The following is a 21,526-nucleotide window of genomic DNA, read 5'->3' as shown; positions in this document are numbered from 1 at the left end:
ATGTAACTGCTGCACACACGGCAGTGACTTGGGCTGGTATGGATTCCTTTGGGAATTCCTCTTATTCATAACGAGTGGCATACCAATCATGACATACACGACTGACACAAGTTTCTGTAAGTAAGAAAAAGTAAGATGAAGGGGTTTTGTTGCCAAATAAAGCAATTTAATGCTTAGAGATGTACCCAGGAAGAAGATCATATAAAGTGAACATAGCAGCAGTAATTATCATACTCCCTAAGATCAGTTTTCCTAGTTCCCATTAAGACGAGCAGTGGTCATTACTTGGTGTCAAATTCAGGACAGCTTTTCCATTATACTGTTTCACTGCCTTCATATACAGAGTTCTGACCACTTAACCAAATTATACTTGTTAAACTAAACCTCAGAAAACTCAATTTAAGAAAAAAATCATCTAACCATTGAATTATGACTTACCCAGTCCCTGGCACACTTTAAACAGAACATTATACCCTTGATCTCACTTCATTTGAATCATGTATATCAGGATTAATTCCTGTGAACTAAAACCAGGCAGTATTTTTAAAAGCTGTTCTGTTTACTGTACTTGGATTCTAGTTTCAAAAACTGTATCAAACACTACTTCTAAACTCTTGTATCGCATCACCATTTATAAAGAATCCCTGCGTAATTTCTGACAAATATATGGTAGAAATGAGGACTTGTGCTCTTGCCACATCCGCTTAGCAGGAGCGCAATAATGCAAACCAGCTGTTATTTGTTAACATTTTTTGTAGCTGTTCATCCTTGTCATTTGATAAGCACAAAAGGAAATGACTTTTCAGTTCTGCTCTTAAAGTGGATTTATAAAAGAATTAAACCTTTGCAACTTGGAGCAAAATGAAAAATGAATTATAAAACAAAGTTAACTCCTGTAAAATTTAATGACTTAGCATTTCCAGCACGAGTGTTAATTTCGTAAGAGATTTCTTTTCTGTAACATTCTAGTAAGCCTACGGATAGGTCTTTGCAACAAGAAGACAGATTATACTGGATGACTTAGCAAGGAAACTCCCTGATTTAAGCTATATGGCAAAAGCCACTGCACTGAAAGATGCACTGTGACAATGCCTGCATCGCACAGGGCTATGCTCTGGAGTCGAGAAAAAGAACTATGAAAATGGCACAAAGACATTCAGTACACGAGTTTTCAAAAATTTAGGTGCCAGAAATCAGCAAAGCTTAACCAAATTTGATGGAGCTACACTGGATGTACACTGAGGATCCCGCACCATATTTCTCTAATGCCTCACTACAATTCTCTCCTGTTCTGGGGTTTAACCCCGCTTTCAATAAAATCTATATAGGTCATCTCAGGGATTCCACTGGATTTTGGAGCAATACCCTAGTGAGAAAGCAGAATTAAACCTGTTCATTTTCTTCATACCAGCAATAATTTGATGGTCTGAGGAAGTTACTGGTCTCTACTTCAAGACTTTGTAGGATCCAGTTGCCTTTCCTAACCTTATCATGACCTCAATTCCACCGCCAGGAAGAAAACTCTGCCTGATTTCCGCAAGAACAGAAAAATATATCCCTACTGTGGACAGATGAAGTCACATTTGCAGTTTTGTAAAATGAGCTGAAGTTTGAAAAGTTTAAGTAATTTATGTTTTCGGAAGTATCAAATACAGTTCTCTAATAAAATCAACTACGAATATTTACAGTGACTTGAGTGGGCTTTGGATTGAGTTCTTCAGTGAATTAATATTAGGAGAGAGAACCCATTCCATTGTAACTTACTTACTGGTCAGAACACTAAAACTACTCTTGCCAGGAAAAGATTACAAGGTCAAGTTCCCTTGCTAAGGTTTTCAATACTGTGAAGGCAATTTAGGTGTGTGTCTGTCTTCAAAATCAACATAAGACATGCGTCTAAAATGCAACACTGCCTCAGAATTTCAACAATATCCTCTAAACAGTGCAACATGCTAGCTAGCACCAAACGAACGCCCCAGTTTAAGACTGGCAATCCATGATTCTGCTGCGCTATTTGTTACTCTTACTTGCTAGTCTCATACTCTGCAGCACAAAAGAACAAAACGTAATATTGTAAGCTTAAATTCTCTGCAGCTATCTACATTTTCTAGAATGTTCCTGGACTCTGATATTCAGCTTACAAGTGCATTTACTCTACTGTAGGTATAGGAAGGATTTTGTTTGTTTTGACATAAAATTGCAAATTAGTTTGCATACTGGAAATACTCACTCGGCAATAATCCAAAGTAGCAACATATTCGTAAGATCCCAGAGATAGCTCAGGCCTTTCATAGTGGTCTACCCGTCGGCCAATGTGGTCCAGATGTTGAAAGAAGAACGGAGGGACTAAAAGCCAACACAAGAACAGGAAAAACACATTTATATTTTGGGGAGGAGGGGAACAACCCAACAACTGCTTTTAACAGATACAATGTACTAATGTAGGCTCCTCTGTTATGGATCAAGGGAAGAGTTTAAATACTTATCCAGGTTGCAATGTTTTTTTTTCCCCACATTGGCTTAAAAAAACACAACCAAAGAAAAAACCATAATATTCTAGTAATGCCAGCTCCTTTTGTATTTGGAGGAGAGGGCATATTCCCCTATAAATGTCCATATTCTCCCACCTCTACACTGTCAGGCTTGAGTAGGTAAAACTGACCCAGGTCATTTCCACAGGCAGGAGCCTGTTACCCTCAGGATACAGACTTAACAGTGATTATTTTGTTAGTAGATACAGTCTACTCACAGCTTAATTCAAATCACCAAGCCAGAGCTCTGCAGAGGGACAGCGGTAAAAACAGCACTTTTCCTAAAGCCTGAACTGCTTTATCCAAAAATACCACTTCACTGGAAATAGCTCTACAAGGTTCACAACCCTGGCTTACTGTACAGCAAAGTGCATTGGGTACTTCATATTGGGAACCTTCTGCAGCTACAGATAAATGGCGCAGACAGATAAATGGCGCAGAACTCCAAAGCACTAAGAAATCAAGTGGGTTTGCCACCAACAATTTATATACAGCTAGTCTAATGGTTAGAGTCACATTGGGGAAAATGTATTTTTTTTTTTAATTATGCACCTAAAATTATGCACTCTGAATTTTAGCTCCTCTTTCCTCAATCAATATATATTTAGAATGCTTATTTTTCACATTTTTGCCTGTAAAAAGCATATGTGTGTGTGAGTGGGGGGAATATCTACCTGGTTTGTTGGCCGTTTTTAGTCCTCATTAAACTTTTTAAGTGATTTCTGACTTGGATAAAAGACACTGTAGTAATACAAAGCATGACTGAAAATGATACTGCAACTTAAATGTCTTTCTTAAAATGTTCACAATGCATTTAAATTTCTCTTTATGAGAGTTTAAATTGCTAACAAACTATGAAATTTGTTATCTGCTATGCTTGCACAAACATTTGAGCGTCAGGCAGGAAAGAAGTTGGAACGAGTCTGTCAAGGTTCACATTTCAGAGTTGAAAAGATTACTGTATTAGGGAAAGCACTATACTGCTGTGATCCAGCTGAGGAAATCCAACTTGATACAAATGTCTAGAAAGGCTAGTTCTGGCAAAGATTTGGGATTTAGCCAAGAGCACAAGAACAGTTATGAGTCACATGCAGCACACTTGAACAAATATGGCATGGTATCTTCTGTGAAAACCAACACTTGTCACAGTAAGATTAATAGGTTATTTAACCATTGCATCCACAGTCATGGACAGGACTAGGCTAACACGGTTCTAAATATTTGGTTCTTGCAGGACATTTAGATTTCTTAAAGAAATTAATTTTTTCCACACAAAAGTTGCTTTCAGTTAGCAATACAAGCAGCTTTGTATCCTATGTTGACATAATATTTTTAAATAAAGTTTTGATCGTATCAGACTGGACTTCATGAGTCAGCATTATTCTTCATACATTTATTTTTTTAAATTGTACTGAACAAATGTTCCTATGTATTTTTCCTGCGGAGTACTTTTTTTTGTTTGTGAAATAGGCTGAGTTACTGCACCTCACTAAACTATTTTCTCATCAAGTCAGCAAGTCAAGAAAATCATGTTAGGGATATGGTGTCTTTTTAGTTTTATGGAATTTGTATGAATCACAGATCAGAGAAACACTACCTACCATCATTTATACAATTGCAAAATCCACACTGGTATCTTCTCCCACCTTCAATGAACTGCATGAAGGGACACATATAAGCTTTGCACCTGTTGCATCGGATTGGTCCAGTCTCACCATGGTTTACAACATAAAGAGGCGTCTAGATGAAGAGGTACATGAAGTTATAGAAAACAATGCAAACTTGAAACCAAATAAAGTGAGGTAGAAAGCTACTGCTCAGACTTAGCCCTTGTTAGAGATCACCTGATCAAGAGATCATTCAGCATTCAGCATTTACCCAAAATCTGCAGGACGGTTGGCTCAATCCCATAGCTCCCCTGAGGGGCTAAATTTACAAGTTCACAGGCTGTATTCTGACATTTATCAGAAAGAGAGTAAGGATTCACACCCAAAGCCTACAGAGTTTTGAAAGCATTGCAAGTTTAGGGCTCCAGGCTGATTTTCTCCAGCAAAGGGTTTTTACAGTTCACTAAGAGAAATCTGCCGGAGTCAGGTATTTTGCCTTCTCTATCAGATTGAGCTTTTCCTGAAGAAATCTATTGCTGCTCATCTATTGCATACAGTCTCTCAAACAGGTATTTGCTAAGAGAGATTTTAATATTTTGTCCTAAATGTTGTCCCCCCAGTGCTGCCATGTTACATGCTATACTAACGTTTAAGTGTCAGGGTCACCAGCTAGAGTAGATTTAGAAGAAATACTAGTATTTATTGAAGGAAAGTACACACAGCAAACAAATACAGTATCTCAAGCACTTGTCAGTTTAATTACACTGACCATGCTTGCTTATAGCCTCTGCCAAAAAGCACAGCTAATGGAAGATATTTTCCAGACGCCTCTTTCGGTAATAACTGTGCAGCAATTGAAAGATTCCTGTGATTATACTTAATGTTAGAAAAGTTTTACTTGAAACCACTACAAAAATGGAATTTTGCTCAATTATTTGTGAACCTCTATGGAGCATAAACATGTTTTGCATTTTTCTTTTTTTCTTACTCCCTTCAATCCCAACTAAAAATCTCTGAACATAAGAGTAAGAAAAGAAATCCAGAGTTTGGACACATAACGGATCTCTACAAGAGGAAAAATGCTGACAGCCTTTGAATGCTGAAACATTACCACTAACATATTAATCTTCTTTTTTTTAATTATTCTGTCTCTTCTTGCAGAATGGACATATTTCATCTATTATACACATTATCTTTTATTGGAGCATAAAAGCATACCTAGAAAGTAATTCATGTCCTTCTAGCATTCACTGCTTACATATATTTTATTGTTTACATTTTACAGAGACTATTTTACTTATTTATTTCTCCAAAGGGTTTAATGCTTTTTGCCAAGGATTTTATCCATACGAGTAGATTTTTACTACATGGGGTTTAAGTGCTCCCTCCTGCTCTACTGAGACATTATTTTACTTTGTGTTCTTTCTTCTACAAAAATTGAGTTTAACACAAATTAACCAATAATGTCAGTTGGCAAACTATCAGGGTCATTTTTCAGACATGAAAGCCTTGGCTATGAAATCTGCTCATCAGCCACAATTGCTTAATAAGTTTTAAAACTTCTGGGTTTTGTTCATTACTGGGCAATTTTCTGATTATCATTCTGCTCTATTAGTTTAATGAGGCTTGGATCTGGTTTGCAGTTAGTATTATTATCGTATCTGACCTGGTAGGGGAAAAAAACAAGCCTAAAACAACTCCTGATGCATTTATACACATTGATTTAGTAATTTTAAACCTTGTTTTGATACATCTAATGTTATCCCAGAGCAAAGAAAAATTACCCCCAAATGATCATATTTTGACATACCAAAATTAAGACCTTTACATAAAACATGAACAAGAACAATCAAAAACTAAATGCCATGAAGTTCAGAGCCTAGGTGTCTACATTCTTACACATACTTAATAAATTACCTTTTTAAAGACAGCAGAAATAAAAATAATGGGTTTTTTCCTTGTCTTTTAATATTTGGAGTGGAAATTTTACTTTTCCCCTCCCTTTAAGCTTCTTTAAAAAGAAACTGCTTATTACAAAGTCGTTCTTAAAATGTGGGGTTAGAGCCTCAGTAGCCTAAGGGTTATGTTTGCAAACATTTACATGGTGTTTAACTTTATGCATTAAATGGTTGTCTTGAAGTTACTAAGACTATGTGCAGTGCATGAGGTTAAAACATGTGCTCAAGTCTTAAGAAAATAGTATTCACAGGCAATGTTCTGTAAACATCTACGAGGCTGGATTCTGTTTTGTCTTGCACAGAGAAACAAAGGATGAAACACCAATAAAATCATACTGCAGAAGCTAGTTATTTTTTCTTCCTTCTTAATAAGCTTGCAGAAACTTAAAAAAGAAAATAAAATCAGTGAAGCAAAACCAACCAAAAATGCATGCGTTAGAATTAAGGATATTGTCTAACAAAGAAAAATCCTGAAAAAAAGCCCTATGTGTTCCTTTATTGATTTATTCATTTGGAATTTTTTGAAATTAAATGGAATTTACATTTTAGTATTTTCTTTAAATAATTTAAAACGTTACATGGATAATGAACACATCTAATGAAAAAGCTATTTGCATGATAATTTCAGAATAAGCACTCAGACCGAAAGCATCAAGCCCCCACTTCTTGCTGTGAACAACACAGTTGTGAAAGAAACTTTACCTCAAAAAAGCTGAAATCTTCCAGGGCATTACACCATAAGACTAGACATTCTACCCATCATTTCTGTTTGGGTGTGTAAACTGCTGTTGCATTTCCAACTGTCAAAATAACTTCTGTCAAGGTGAAGTAATTTCTTTTTAAAAAATTAGGCAGATCTCCATGGGAATGTACAGAGATAAATAATACTGTACATGCATTAAAAATCATAAAATAAAGTAATAAGTTTAAATTAATGAATACATAAAAGAAAAACAGTCATAAAAAAGACATGGTACTAAATGGGAAAGTCTTGTTTGATGTGCTCCACTCTCTGCAGATGTCACTGTATACCAGAAGATAATGCAGAGATCTGTTTACAGTCCCATGGAAGTCAGTGGCAAACTCTCATAGGAGCAGAGGAATAAGATAACATTTTTAAAATCTCGGGGTTTTTTTGTTTGGTTTGGGTTTTTTAAAACAAATGCAATACTCCTTTTTCTTTTGCCTTTCCACCTATAAAGTATCAGCATTTTCTTTCTCTCCTTTCTTAAATCTCTACCAATAATAGGTGAATCAAGTTAGATATCTACCATAACTATTTGGACATTTGCTATACTTATGGACTTGTTATGGCCTTACACCTCTCTTCCCCCTCATCTCTTCCCAAACCTTTGTCCAATTTGCCTACTTGGACCACCTGATCAACAACAGAGATGGACCTCACAAAAAGGAACACTGGCATTGATTGTTGGCGTTCCAGTACTACCAAAATATACATATTTCTCAAAACCAATGACTAAACCAATACTTGGTAGCCTAACTCTGAACAGGACACATAAAAGGGATTCTGTTTATGTAAGCTGAAAGAGTAGAGAGGCAGAAAAAAATCAGTTGTGCTGGGAGGCAGAACATAATTGTTTTTAGGTTAAAGCAAAGGAGGATTGGGCAGAAAAGATGGGAAATGCTGTAAGAGACCTGCATAAACCTTCCCTTCTCTGGAACCTCAGGGCCCCGCTGGAGTGCAAGTCCTGAAAGCCGATCTGATAAACCATAATTTATTCCACTATTAGTCCAAATATAGCTGGCTTAGCAAGAGTTTTCTTTTGGAAATATTTCAGCAAGAACATCTCTCAGGAGTCAGAACAATATCACAAAAGCAATAGATAGACATTGGTGGCACAGCTCCAAGATGAAATACATCCATAAAAATTTCCAAAGGGACTGTAACCTGCGCTTTAAAGTCCGAGAAAGCTGAATTACTATTGCTTGTTATAAAAATGAAGTCCTGACCCACTCCTGAGGGTTCCCTGTGATGCCTGCAAAGCATCACTGTATTAATTTTGCAGGATCAGGGCCACAGCTGGAAATTATAAGGGTAGGAGTAAGGACTGTGATGAAGCTCTAGATCGTCATGGCACATCTCTGGAAAGGCATTCTAAAGACAAAAATCATAAGAGAGAGTGCGTCTCTGGAGAACAAGAGAGGCATACGCAAACACTGAAGAAACCTAGCCACTTATCACACAACAAAATAAAATATATACAGCACCTGTTTTCGTTGCCAACTGGCATACAGACCAGGCTGCAAGAAAACATTTTGTAGCTGTGCTGCAAGACAAATCTCCACGTGATGGACACCGCACCTTGTCTTCACCTTTTCCTACCTGCCACAGCCAAGGCGGATTCCTATCCACTCCTTGACATAGACCCTATAAGTACAGTGACAAGTCTACATTAGGAGCTGCTTTTTTGCCCTTAGTTTGACTCCACCATCGTTTAAGTGCATTTAACACCCCAGCGCTGAAACAACAGGAATGCTATCATGTTGAAAAGAGGCCCACACAACTTGCAAAGTCTGGCTATATCCAAGAGGAACACAAAAACTCTTTCCATGAGTGTAGTTTTCAGTTAGATCTGTGCCTCTATCACACCCTTACTCATCCCTACAAGAAGAGGAACTCGCCACAAGTTCTTCCATATACTTTTGAAGAACGTTACTGCTGGATGACATGGAGGGTCACTGTACACACTGTAACATTGTATACTACACGTGACAAGTTGCCTTTTCAACTGCAAATTATCTCAGGGAAAATGATTCTGCAAGCACGCCCCATGAAAACCCCAGATTTAGGGGATTTAAGATTTCAGGACACGTTTAGATGAGGGCTATTTGTTTCAAAAGGAAGAGTATCTCACAGGTTTGGAGAGCTGCACAGATACATAACTCCTGATGACTTCCAATATGACAGTTCCTTAAAATTACACTCCATGATCAGCAGTACTACAGCAGATAAAATATTTTATACTTCTGATGTACAGTGAACACTAAACACTGTATTTGCATGGCTGATTAACAGAAAAAAAGACACAAAACCACCAACTATTAAATCCAGACAGTTCATTAAAGAGACAAGCTGTGCAGCTTGCCAGGGCAACAACTTCAGAAAGGCAGTGCTTCTAGAGTTATTATTTACACTGAGATTAATACAAGTCTAATTATTAAAATATTCATATGACAATTTTAAGATATGCTATACAATATAACTTTCTAATTAACAGAGGAGAAGGCTGTTGACCAAGTGTGGTACCACCACCCCAACTAAATTTTGTGTTTAATTAGTACAATAAAGGGATGAGGAAAAAACTCCTCCAGATAATAAAAGAGAATTTTGAAATGTAACACTGATGTTTTTGGAAAAAAAACTAGGGCATGAACCAAACTGTCTCTGTTTCCTAGGACTGTTGAAGGGGTTTGTTTTCTTTTATTATATCATCATAGATTGCTTTTGAGAAAGATTAACCAGTCTACAAATAATCCCTTGGTTTTGAGCTGCTTTACTGATTCGCATTAAAATGTCAAGAAAGCATTTCCCTTTGTGATGTTCCTACTGTCTTTTATCAGAATCCGTTCCCTCTGAAGACAGAAATTATTTTGCCTATTGCTGGTTCTTAGATGTTAAACACTATCAGCCTCCTCAGCTGATGACTCAAGCCAATTTGGACTATCTCCTCTGCAGGGTTCACAGCAGGTTCAAGTATTTTATGTAACACAGTGCTTTTTCATCCATTTCCTTGTTTGTTTGCATAACTGCAGCATGGCTAAAGCATCAATCACGTGATGCAGTATCTCTTGGCTCTATCTTAATTTTTACAGCCCACATAAAAATGCAAAAAGCATGTTCAAACCTTCCTGCTCAAAAACCCTCCAGACCCAGGCTGAACATTCACCTGCATACACAGCAGCGCAAAAAATACTGTGGCAGGGTAGCTGAATTTCAAGCTGACACTGCACATGGGATATGATCCAGTGTGTAATAAAATAAACAGAAAACTAGTTACTGATTTCAGTGGATCATACCCCAGACTATCCTTGAAATCCTTACTCAGCATTCCCTTTTTAAGGGGAGTATTGCAACTAACTGAATAGAGTTTGCAGCATGAAGAGTGTAAATACAGGCTACTCTATTCACCATGAGAAGGATTTTAAAAAGTTTGAGGATGAGGGGAAAATACATGTAATAATGATAAATTGTTGATGTAAAGAAATATCAAACTTAGCTAGCTAGCTTGCTTTTTTAGAACTTCTGTATCATGTAGGTGACTGGGGGGGGGGAGACAAAAAAAGGAAAAAAGTTTACTATCCATGCTTAAGAGAGGCACCACAAGTTCTCCTGGTCATGATCCCAGGCCAGGAATACCAAGCGTTAACAAGTCAGCACTCTCCAGCACTTCTCAGCTTTGAAGTGCTGACTGTTATTTGGATGTACGGACATGCTGTATCTCAAGTGAAGGTCAGCAGCCAGGATTAACTGATGATATAAGCAGAAGCGTGAAATTGGATAATCAAGAAACTCTGCTGAACAACAGACTTTCAAAATGTTAGCACTTTAAAACAATCAGATCTCAAGCAAGACCTGCCTCAGTCCAGTCCATACTCATCCTAGCAAGAGTGGGAACTGGTGCAGAGGCACATACACAAGAAGAGAACAAAGGAAGGTGTAAGAGACAGACAAAACTATCCTAGGACAGTGTTGTTGTTGTCATGCCATGTGTCCCCCCCTTCCTCTTAGCACCCCTGAGGGCAATATGCAGACGTTAAATCACATGAGAGGACTCAGGCTCATGCCTGTACTAATCCACAGCTCCACTTCCCACATGTCAGTATCACAGATGGTCCAGCACTGCAGTCCTTGCCTGAGATTTTTAGGTATGATTGTCACAGTAGCTGTAAAACCACTGAAAAATAAGACAGGCAAGTTTTAGGAAGCTTCTCTACAGAAATGGCAAGTAATAATTACAAGGGAGGTAGCTTTGTTGATCACAGGAGTTTCACAATCAAATTAGAAGTTTGATTTTCAGTCATTTGTTCTCTGTCTGGCTTGAAATTCATTCAGCACAGAACAAAACAAAAGGTATTTAGCAATATATTTTACAGAAGTAAATAGAACGCAAAGTCACGTCATTCAGGCATCATTTTTATTTTTTGCAGACCACTTCAGGAGAGCTCTAGAGGATCTTCAAAAAGCAGAGATAATTTAGGCTTCAAATACTACTACTACTGTCTTCTTGACAGGCCCAGTCTCTTACATGTGCTGTATGGTCACATCAATGTTAGTTTACCCTCAACATAAAATTTTTCAAGACTGCTAAATAAATGATAAATCTAACACCACAGTTTAAAATACAGGCACAGCCTATAACATACAAAGATAACAGGTAAATTGGCATATCAATTCTGTTTTGGAAGGTCAAAGACCATTTAATGCAAACACAGCTGTGACCATGTCTAACATGCTCTAGAATATCCTTAGGATAGCCAATCAAGCAACACTCCAAATAGTACTTGGGGAACATGCAGCTCTAGGTTTAGGGAACAAATACTTAAGTTTGTAAATAAATCTAAATGTAGCATAATGATCTCTGAAGCAACGCTTCTCCTAGATGAAATTCTGCATCAGAAGAACATTATCAATGTTATTCATGTCTTTGCAGCAAGAACAAAACCAAAACCTAACTTTGGACTTCAGGACCATTCTGGCCTGCTGGGCTATTGTCAACTTTAGAGATCAAATATGTGGGGTTTTTTCTTTTTATACACACACACATATATAGGTGGATAGACAGATGTGTGGGTATATATATATCTATATGTGTGCGTATACTTGTGTGTGTGTGTATACATATATATAATACTTTTCAGCATTTGAGAGAAAAGCAATTACTGACTTAAGATCATGCATGCAAGTCTGATGAATGGAGGCCTTCTCTCCTTCTTGAAAACCCGGAGCTGTTTCTCTTTTGTTAGAAGGCATTACTGCGACCTTTTAAACTGACTACTCATGTTTGCATTCCTGAGAACTTTCTACAATAGGAACTCGCTTGCTCCTGTTTTTGCACAGCCAAACTTATTAAAGAAAGAAACTTTAATTAGAAAAAAAGCATAGACAAGTTTAAGAGTGTTTTAATTCGAGGTGGGTAAAATAGTTCTGCTTATCTGCAGGCCTTCTTGAACAATGTTTATTAGTAAACATGCCTCTAAGGCTAATTATTTCCACTGAAATCAGAAAGAACTGGGTGTACTTAAAGTGTCATGCTGCGTTCACAAGCCAACTTTCGCCAGCCAATTGCCACAGGAGTACTTGGAAAGTATAAGGAGGATTTTTGTTATGTCAACAAAAAGCAGCACTGAATATCTTCACCTCTGAAGCAAGAATATCTGGGATGAGCTTAATACCCTTTTTAAAAGTCAAGTCCTTTCTATGATATTAGTTTTGAAGGTCAATAGCAAAACTAGCTGTTACTTTAAAAATACCACATCAGGTAGGAATGTTCATGCTCCGAGTCTCTCTTCCAGGAATACTTTTGCTACTATGATAGCTGGGATGCTTCAAGCAGACTCCAGAACCTCCAAACATTAATAATGTTTCTATGCAACTACCCTCCTCTCTTTTATTAACACTGAGCTATAGCTGAACGTCACAAGTAAGGGGCTGTGCTGAACTGAGTTATGAGCTAAGCAGTCCTGCAAAGGACACAGACCAGTTCCATTGCTCCTTTACTCTAGGGCTGAGGAGGTAATCTATGCCTCTATTTAGCAAGCATGGATTACTTAGTTCTGTTAAACACCATATGAAAAACCACCCCCCTCCACCTATTTCCTGTCCTACAAGAAGAGGAGCTTCCCTTCCCAGAGAATCAATGCAGGGACATTCTGTAAAAGGCGGCTTAGTCTCTCCTATTTTTCTACAGCATTAGAGCCTGCTATGATTAGGCGCTAGATGTAACCTGGTGCAATGTTTGTTTGATACAAAAAAACCGAAACCAAACCACCCAACCACAGGCCCCCCCCCGCCCCATCAGCTTCCTATTCAATTTTAAAAAACATTTTTTCTATGTAATTGCACACTTTACATCGTTGCATCCAAAATACAACACTGCACTAACATGCATAGATAAGTAAAATATGTATAAACTGAACATGCAGTAACAACTTCAGTTTAAAAAGCAAAACACAAAGTTTTTCTCCTGAACTTACTAAATACCAGCATGTTCTGACTCTGTGAAGTTTCCAAGGTAACTGATAACATCTGACAGCTTAAGGTTAGAGCTTGCACAGTCTTAATAATGTTTAATTTACTGCTGTTGCTACGATCAACTTTGGCCAGTGCATAAGAGGAGACAAACACCATTTCAGGAGAGCAACGTGCAGTCCATAGACAAACACACACATGGAGAATGGCAGATGACGTTCAAGCAGCTATTTTGAATTACAGAGGTATCTAGCGATAGCCAAAGTAATTTTTTACTTGAGTGTCATTTTTGTTGGCAAAACAAATTATCATCAATATTGTTGGCCAGCTAATTAAGTGGATATGAATGTTACTTTTTATTTCCCTTCTGTATGTACTGTTGCTTGCTCAGGTTTTTCTTCTGCCATTACTGTTCTGAAGAACAGACAGAGTCTCCAACTTATCAGAAACTAATTACAACATCTTTATAAAGGCATTTTTTCCCCAGTCTAAATTTCAAATTTGTGAAAAATTAATCAGGAACTCTGATTACAATATGAATAAGGTTTATATAAATGTCAAATTTTCAAGTCACTGTCCCCATCTCTTTCAGAATTACCTCCTTACCATAACAGCAATGGTGCATGAACAACATACTACAGAAGTATTTTGTATTTTTAAAGAGTACACTTTAAGAGTATTATTTTAAAACGTACACTAAAAATAAAAAAGCAGAAAAAACTAAATCAGGAAATTCACTTGAATTAGGAAAAGCTCTGCTGCCAAAGCCTTTGCTAGATTTCTCTCTGAAAGTTCATCCTAGTTAGAGAGTGTAGTTACAGCCCAACAGGCTAACAAAAAAATTTCTCCTAGATGATGAAGCCTTGGGAAGCAATCAAATTACAAATGCTTTACTACCAAATGCAGACGAGCACCGGGCATAGCCCATAAAGAAAGCCTCATCTAATACAGGGTTTGTGCACCTCTAAATTAGGCATTGTGAAACCTAGCTTACAGGCACTGGCCTCCAGCCTAATATAAAACTTTCTGGGTGAGCCACCTGGAGGTGCTTGAGAGTTCTGGGCTCTCCTTACCATGCATGGGAGAGTGAGGCATCCCAGAGGAGCTATGCAAAAACCCCAGACATTAACCTGGCGCTAGCTAGTTGAAAAAATTAAAATAAAATAGCAGTGACAGAGCAACAAAGACTGTCAAATACCCATCCTGCTCCACAGTCCTGGCAGACTCAGAACTATGAGACCAGAGTCCCACAGTTCTCTCCCAAATGAGGGCATCAACGAGGATGCTTTGGAACTTTTTATTTTAATATCCGGAAAATGGAAGAAATAGTAGTACTTAGGCTCACGCTTACCAGCGTGGCATGCAGCAATGAGTTCAGGATACAAGTTTATGCTACCTGGACAGTCTCTATATGGACTGATTGTTCCAAACAGCTCGACAATGGATTGGTTGTAAAAATACCAAGGCATTTGTAAGAACAAGGAGTAATGTCTGGTAGCATGGCCCTATCCCGAAACTAACTGGCCTAGCTGTCATCTACAGTGTGGTACTGGTGCATGTGCTCTCTTTCTGGTCCACTGACTTCCACCTGTGGAAGTTTTAACAGAGGCAATGAACTCTTCTGTACAAACGGGCAAATAGCTTGGTGGTCAGCCCACTATGAAAAAGCATTTCAATGTCATCAGACTAAGTGTCCTAACTATTTAGTTATACCACATGTGCAGGGCTTATATTCTCATATTCTTATATTCTTATATTCTCATCGTGTTTTAGAAAAACATGACAACTAGCACAGATTATTTTGATAGTGTGCCCCAAAGACATTGACAAAACCATTCTCTGCTGGATCTTGAACAATCCAGAGACCAGAACTGCTGAGCATGCAAAGCAATCTGTCCCACTTAGAATTCAGAGATAGCAAAATATTATCTCCTCACTGGTCAACAGCTGCTGTTTTTACTGTGGAGTACTCATTCAAAAGGAAGAAGCTTTTGTTACCTACACTGGAGAGAAGTCAGTATTGTCAACAGACATGAAGCAATTTTGAACAACCTAGATGTAAAGGGTCATATGAAGTCTACACAAAGGAAAAAGGTCATTAAACATTCAATAAGCTTTGACATTTCATTTCCAGTAGTTGTGAATATGAAGAGGAATCTCACTTACATCAAGTCCCAAGTACAAATGGGGATTACAAAGTTACAAGCCAACACTGAGAAGGGCGAGACATTTCAAAAAAGACAGCAGGGCAAAACTGTCGCCAATCTCTCTCTCAGAACCTTTTCTTCAGAAACTTTTCTTAAAACTATCATCTTTTGATAGTTTAAAAAAAACTTACTAGTAGTATGGACAATTTTCACTGTCTAACCATGCAATTCCTGTCTAAAAAGACTCACAGTGTGAAGTTGCTGAACTGTACATAAAACCAATTGCTTAAATAAGCTTCAGCGCCCAAAAGGAAAGAAGGCAGCAATACAAAAAGAAACTTTACAAAGAACTTCTGGGTGATCCCAGAACTACAGACCAGCAAGTCCTACTTCCACAGAACGCAAATTGGTAGATACTACAATGGAAGAGAACGTAAAAAGACACACAGATAAATAGGATATACAGAGGAAGAGCTGATGTGGCTCTTGCAGAGGGATGTCGTGACACATAGATCTATTGAGTTCTGTTAAGAGTCAGACACCATGCAGATAAGCATGACCTAGTTGATATAATGTATTCCTTTTGAAAAAAGTCTTTTGATACAATGCCGCATCAAAAGCTCTTAAATTAGTTAAGCTCTCATGCAATATGGGGGAAGGGCTTCCTCTGAATACGTAACTAAATAAAAGACAGAAATCAAAGAGTGAAATAAAAATGACGGCTTTTTGGAGTGGGTAGATGTCATCAGCAAGCACCTCAAGGATCTGTTCTGCAGTCTGTGCTTTTTAACACATCCCTAATAGAAAGGAGCAGTCAGTAAGATGTTTAGTTGGAATTGTTTTGTATTGCCTGCAAACTAAACATTCCTCACTCTCCTCAAACCAAAGTTCTGCATGAGCACATAACCACTAATAAATGTACGTGCCTATATAAAAATATGCTTCAAACTAAAGCTACAGCCTGCTCGCCCTTCTTACTAGCTACAGAATACAGACAGCAGCACCTGAGTCCCCACTGAGCCCAGGGTAGATTGCAAGAGTGTGGGGATTTCCCTAATTCTTCACATTTATTTAACATTTGAATGACTTATTTAAAACCCAAAGGAGCAGACTTGGGGTCTAAAAGAAAATCTGCACTCTGGTACTTGACTTTGTTCTTGAAACAAAAAAATATTTATAACATTGCATCATGTGCTAGTTATTCACCTCACTCAATTTGTAGCTTCTGCTAACCTCACAACTCTACCTAGGAAACCATACTATCATCCCTGTAAAAACCATGGCTGCACTTATCAAAGTTCGCTATTCTGAAAAGGTTAAATGGCCTCTAACTCATGAACACCAGCATTTCTGAGAAGTAATTTCATTCCAGTTTTATCTTTTAACAAGTTAATTAACTGAGGAGAAAATGAAAAGTGAAATATTAAATTCCCACCAATGAATATTTCTAAAAAAAAAAAAATTCAAATAAATAGGAAAGAACATGGTAGAGAATGACGACACAAAACTACTAAGGTGCAAAGAAGAAGGTAATTTAGATATCTAAATATTTAAAACTATACCTAATTATTTGGAGTTGTTTATATTTGCTTTTACAACATGGAATACTTTTTAAACTACCTTTTGTTAGCAAGTAGTATTAAACATTATATCAAGATCACACGGTTTATTCAGGCTCTGGAAACATTCATACCTCTCCAAAACAAATTCACGTAGGGCTTAGTCTATGATGATAACTGTGAGAGCTAGTTTATTTTTATAGACTGTTGCTAAAGCACTGGTGGACTAAAAATAAGTTCTGTCAAACAATGATACCGTATTCTCAATCTATAACAAATAAATACTTTCCTTAGATCATCCAAATCAGGAGAGTGAAAATGAACGGCTATTTTTGAGAAATAATAAATAAGGACTTGGTAAAGATAAGATTCAGAAATGTCTAGAGCTGTTAAGACACTGTGTGTGTGTGGGGTAAGGCATGAATGTTTTAACAGCCTTTGTTTCAAATGATATATAGCATACATGTAATGTTCACTAGTTTATAACGTTCTAGATTGGCTGTAGGTTTTTTGTAGTAATCTTTGAGAGACTGTGTGCCCTTCATGGATTTTGCCCTTCTAACTTTTGACTTGAGGGCTTTTCTGAATAAATCCATTTCACTTGCTCTGCTCTTCGGAAGCTCAGTGCCTATATGCCAAGTGTTGCTAACTTAGCTGCTCTTGGGACATCAAACACAACCCTATAATGATCTCTATTGAATGGTGTCTACTTACATTTTAAATTCACTCACACTTGTGATTTAACATTACTGAAGTAAAGCCTCGTTTGTGAACTTTTCTTCAGTGTGGCCAGTTTTACTATTTAAATGTTGATAATGGCTTCTCTAGAACGTTTTCATTTGTGAGCATCTGAAATCCTGCATCTTAGCTGCATTAGACCTTTCTTACTCTTTCAACTACAAATTGTTGTGGAGTTGAGCTTTCCTCTCTCGCTATGAAGACCAATATTGCAGCCTACTGCTATTGGTATATTTTTATGGCTTGCTTTGTATTCACTTATGTTGCCTTTGTGTCCTCTCAACTCAGAATTTCCACCAGACTTCTAGATGCTATGGAACTTCTCAGATACAGTATTACTCCACTGGGTCTCAATTGCCTGGGGAGTTTTTAGCAGGGTACAAAGCAAAGCATCTTCATTTTTTCATTCCACCACATTTCTGTAATTCTGAATTTGTTCTTTCTCACTGCAGGGACAAACCCCATTTGTTTTGGGGTTCCCCCCAAACACTTATTCACTTATTCAAAGACATGCATGAGATCTTTTCATTTAACATCCTTATCTAGCACCATAATGATTTTACTTTGTGTTCTTATTTTCTCCCACAGGGATAATTTGTATCCCATTCTTTACTGGAAACAGAGATACCTGTTGTACACATCTTCAAAAGATGCCTCCGTTCAAGTTTGTGTATCTCTCAGCTCCTGACAGATTTTTCCCAGATCTTAGTTAAAAAAAAAAAAATTTATTCGCTTTGTATGCTAACATTCCCACTTCACTTTTGGAGATGGGACACCAGCCCCTGTGTGTAGACACTCCAGTTTCCCCAAAAGAATCCACAGTGACTAATGAACTTAAGTCTGCCTTTCAGACATGCTGACATCCCAAACTCTCTTTTTCCAGGTTGGACCTTCAAACTGAAAGAGTATTTCTGAGACAACTACTGTTAAGACACTGGACCTAAACTTTTTATTTGAAAGCTCCCAAGATCTTTTATCTCCATGTCCCTGTGTTCGCATTCAAAGGAAACAAATCCTCAAAGCTCAATTTCCAGTTGGCTACTGTTTCTACAAATGCAATTGACAGCTTTTTTTTTTTTTAATTCATTACAGACATTAATTCCAAAACTTCAGGGAGTGTTCCAGGCTCTGTCAGCTGGAGCACTATTGATTCTTCAGAGTAAAATCTGAAAGGAGAGACAAATGAAAAATACCTAATTGGCAGAACAAAATGCTGCTAATCTCCAGAAGCTACAGGAAACTTCAAACAGAATTTCTCATAGGATCTCCTTGTCAATGAGTAACAGGAACAAAACAGATTTGACAGCAAAGTGATGGCTATCATCTCCATCACACACAAGTCTCTGTCAACTCTGGGACCCCAATTACCTTTTCCTATTCCCTCCTATTCAGTTGTTTTAGATGAAGAATCTCTCAGGCACTCCTTCCCGCTGCCTGCACAGCCAAGAACAGCTCAACACTTTGCTCTGCTGGTCGAAGTCTAAACTCAGCAAGAAACACTAATCAGAGTGCACAATGCTCCAACTGGTACCAACATGGAACCCAATTTACAAGTCACCCACCAAAATGGCAAATGTGTTCGATTAAGAAAGAAAATAAGGTCTGTGCAATTGTGCTCTCCCTCTCATACACATCTAATTCTATCAGTGTCAGCAGACTTAGCTGTTTCATTGCTCTTTTACTAAATTTTTTCTGCAGTTCAGATTACACAGTGCCAAAGAAAGCATCGACAGGAGAAAATACGATCCGCAGTTCTCTTGATATCATTTAGGTCACCTGGACAGAACATAATGCTTCATCAATGCAAAAACCAATCCTCTCAATGAATCAAAATCCACACTCAGGATTGGTGTCCAGAAAGGAAGAACAAGCCATCTGAAGACTGCACTGAATCCTGATATTATATGGAAACGGGAGCAAGGTAAGTTTCTTCCTTTGTTTCTAACTCTCTTAGTACAGTAATGGCATATTAAAAAAAAAGACAGACAGACATAAACTCTATGGCAACAGACCACTGAAAATGCAAGTATATTTTATATACTATTTTAAATTTATCCTCAACTGTAAGTGATCATCAAAGCAAAATACCAATTAATTAAGAATTATATTTATGGAACACTCATAAGTCTACCAGTCACTTGAATGACCCTGATAGCCCATAGCTTTTTAAATATGGCTTTGCTAACACAGAAAGGCATGGTCTGTGTAATATGCATCATAACGGATTATGTATACTGTGTAGATTTGCTGAAGTCCTTCCAGTTCAAGTGAGATAGGTCAGTTTCTCAGCTGTTCCTAACCATATTACCAGCTCCACAAACCATTTGTGGCCATTTCACATCCATGGTCCACTAAACCCTTGTAGCCATTGCTCTTCCTCCTCCTCCTTCAAAAAGAAACAGAACTGAAATTGTCTAGGTGCTAACACTGAGGATATTAGAAACAGCAGAAATAGAGACTATCTGCAGCTGAAGCTGCAACAAAGATGAATGAAGGGAAACTATTAATTAAAAGGCTAGAAGAAAAAAAATAATCATTATTTTAAATAGTAACTATGTACAACATGCTGTTTATCAAGAGATAGATTAGACAGATTCCCACTTTGTACTGAGCCCTGTAACATGTGACGAGCATCACCTGTAGGCATTGTTAAAAGGCACTATCCATAAGATAGGGTAGATATTCTGAAATGAAGAACATTCTGTGCCTTGCAGTCACTAGTTCCAGGCAGAATGCACCATACTAGGAAATTCAGAAACACACATAAGCCCCTGAATGTATTTTACCTCTATAAAAAGCCCAGTTCTTTCAAATTAAGTGGCTTTTCAGAATTAAAGTTGTTATAAATCCCATATGGAAGACCATTTTTATTAGAAGATCTTAAGAGCAAGATCTTATTTTGGCAGCAGCAGTGAAGACAAAGGGCACAGGCAAGCCTCAGAAAAACTGCCTCAGCTAAGACTACCCAGTGCTTCCTACTGTAACACCATCTCTTCAGTTCTTACAACTTTACCAAGCTATAATTGTTCAGACTAAAATTTTCCATGCTGGACTTTGGCCAATTTTGAGAGACATTTTTTGGAGTTTTTTTAGCCTCCTCCAAGAAAGAGGCTAGGGAAAAATACACTGGTCTTTACAGAGTAATGAATTCCACTGACCTTTCCAACAGCTTGAGAGCACTAACACTTCAGAACGGGTAGGTCACCGAGTACATCTTTTTGCCAACCCTGGGAAAACCCTCCTGAACTTGGCCAAGTACAAGTGTTTGTACATACTGCTAATTTACGTATGCAGAAGAGATTGGATTTCAACAAGTCATTGATCACCCTATCCAGACACTATGCAGGAGACAGGGAAGCCATGCATGGGGGACATAAATGACGACAGGCAGACTGAAAGTGAAAGATGCATAAATGAGGAGCCAACATGAAAGCAGAATTAGTAAGTGCCACCTGGGCACAGGAACAGGGATAAAGGGTAGTAAAGAGTAAAAGTTGGCTGGTAAAGTGAAGGGGTGGAAAAGCAACAGCAGGAGTTTCATCTAGGAGAAAACGCAGGGAGGCAACAAGCCAAGTCTGTACATTCCCCTTAAGAATTGGAATGAAACCCCAAATTGCTGTCTAGCAGACAAATGGTGAGACTCAGTATCTGCAGAACCGTAAGTAATACATCCTATTTCCCTGTGGACCACAGAGAAGATAACTACATACTACCCTGCTAAAATAATACTCTTAATTCAAACTACAGAGGTCTGTTGGACTGGAAGTTATCCATCC

The 21,526-nt window shown here is 37.8% G+C and overlaps 1 protein-coding gene across 3 annotated transcripts in view; it reads right to left on the bottom strand.

Annotated features, from left to right (window-relative positions):
* SEC24D (SEC24 homolog D, COPII coat complex component) overlaps window positions 1-21,526 on the bottom strand; it is a 57,036-nt gene that overhangs the window by 18,464 nt on the left and 17,046 nt on the right. For all 3 annotated transcript variants that reach the window (XM_072863168.1, XM_072863169.1, XM_072863170.1), the window contains exons 9-10: window positions 4,133-4,271; window positions 2,231-2,346 (exon numbers count right to left, since the gene is read on the bottom strand). In XM_072863168.1, the coding sequence (XP_072719269.1) occupies window positions 2,231-2,346; window positions 4,133-4,271 (255 nt within the window). The remainder of the gene's footprint in view (window positions 1-2,230; window positions 2,347-4,132; window positions 4,272-21,526) is intronic.

This window comes from Ciconia boyciana, chromosome 5 (assembly GCF_034638445.1).
Source record: "Ciconia boyciana chromosome 5, ASM3463844v1, whole genome shotgun sequence".
Classification (NCBI taxonomy): Eukaryota; Metazoa; Chordata; class Aves; order Ciconiiformes; family Ciconiidae; genus Ciconia; species Ciconia boyciana.
This window is presented reverse-complemented; position numbering and strand designations above follow the sequence as displayed.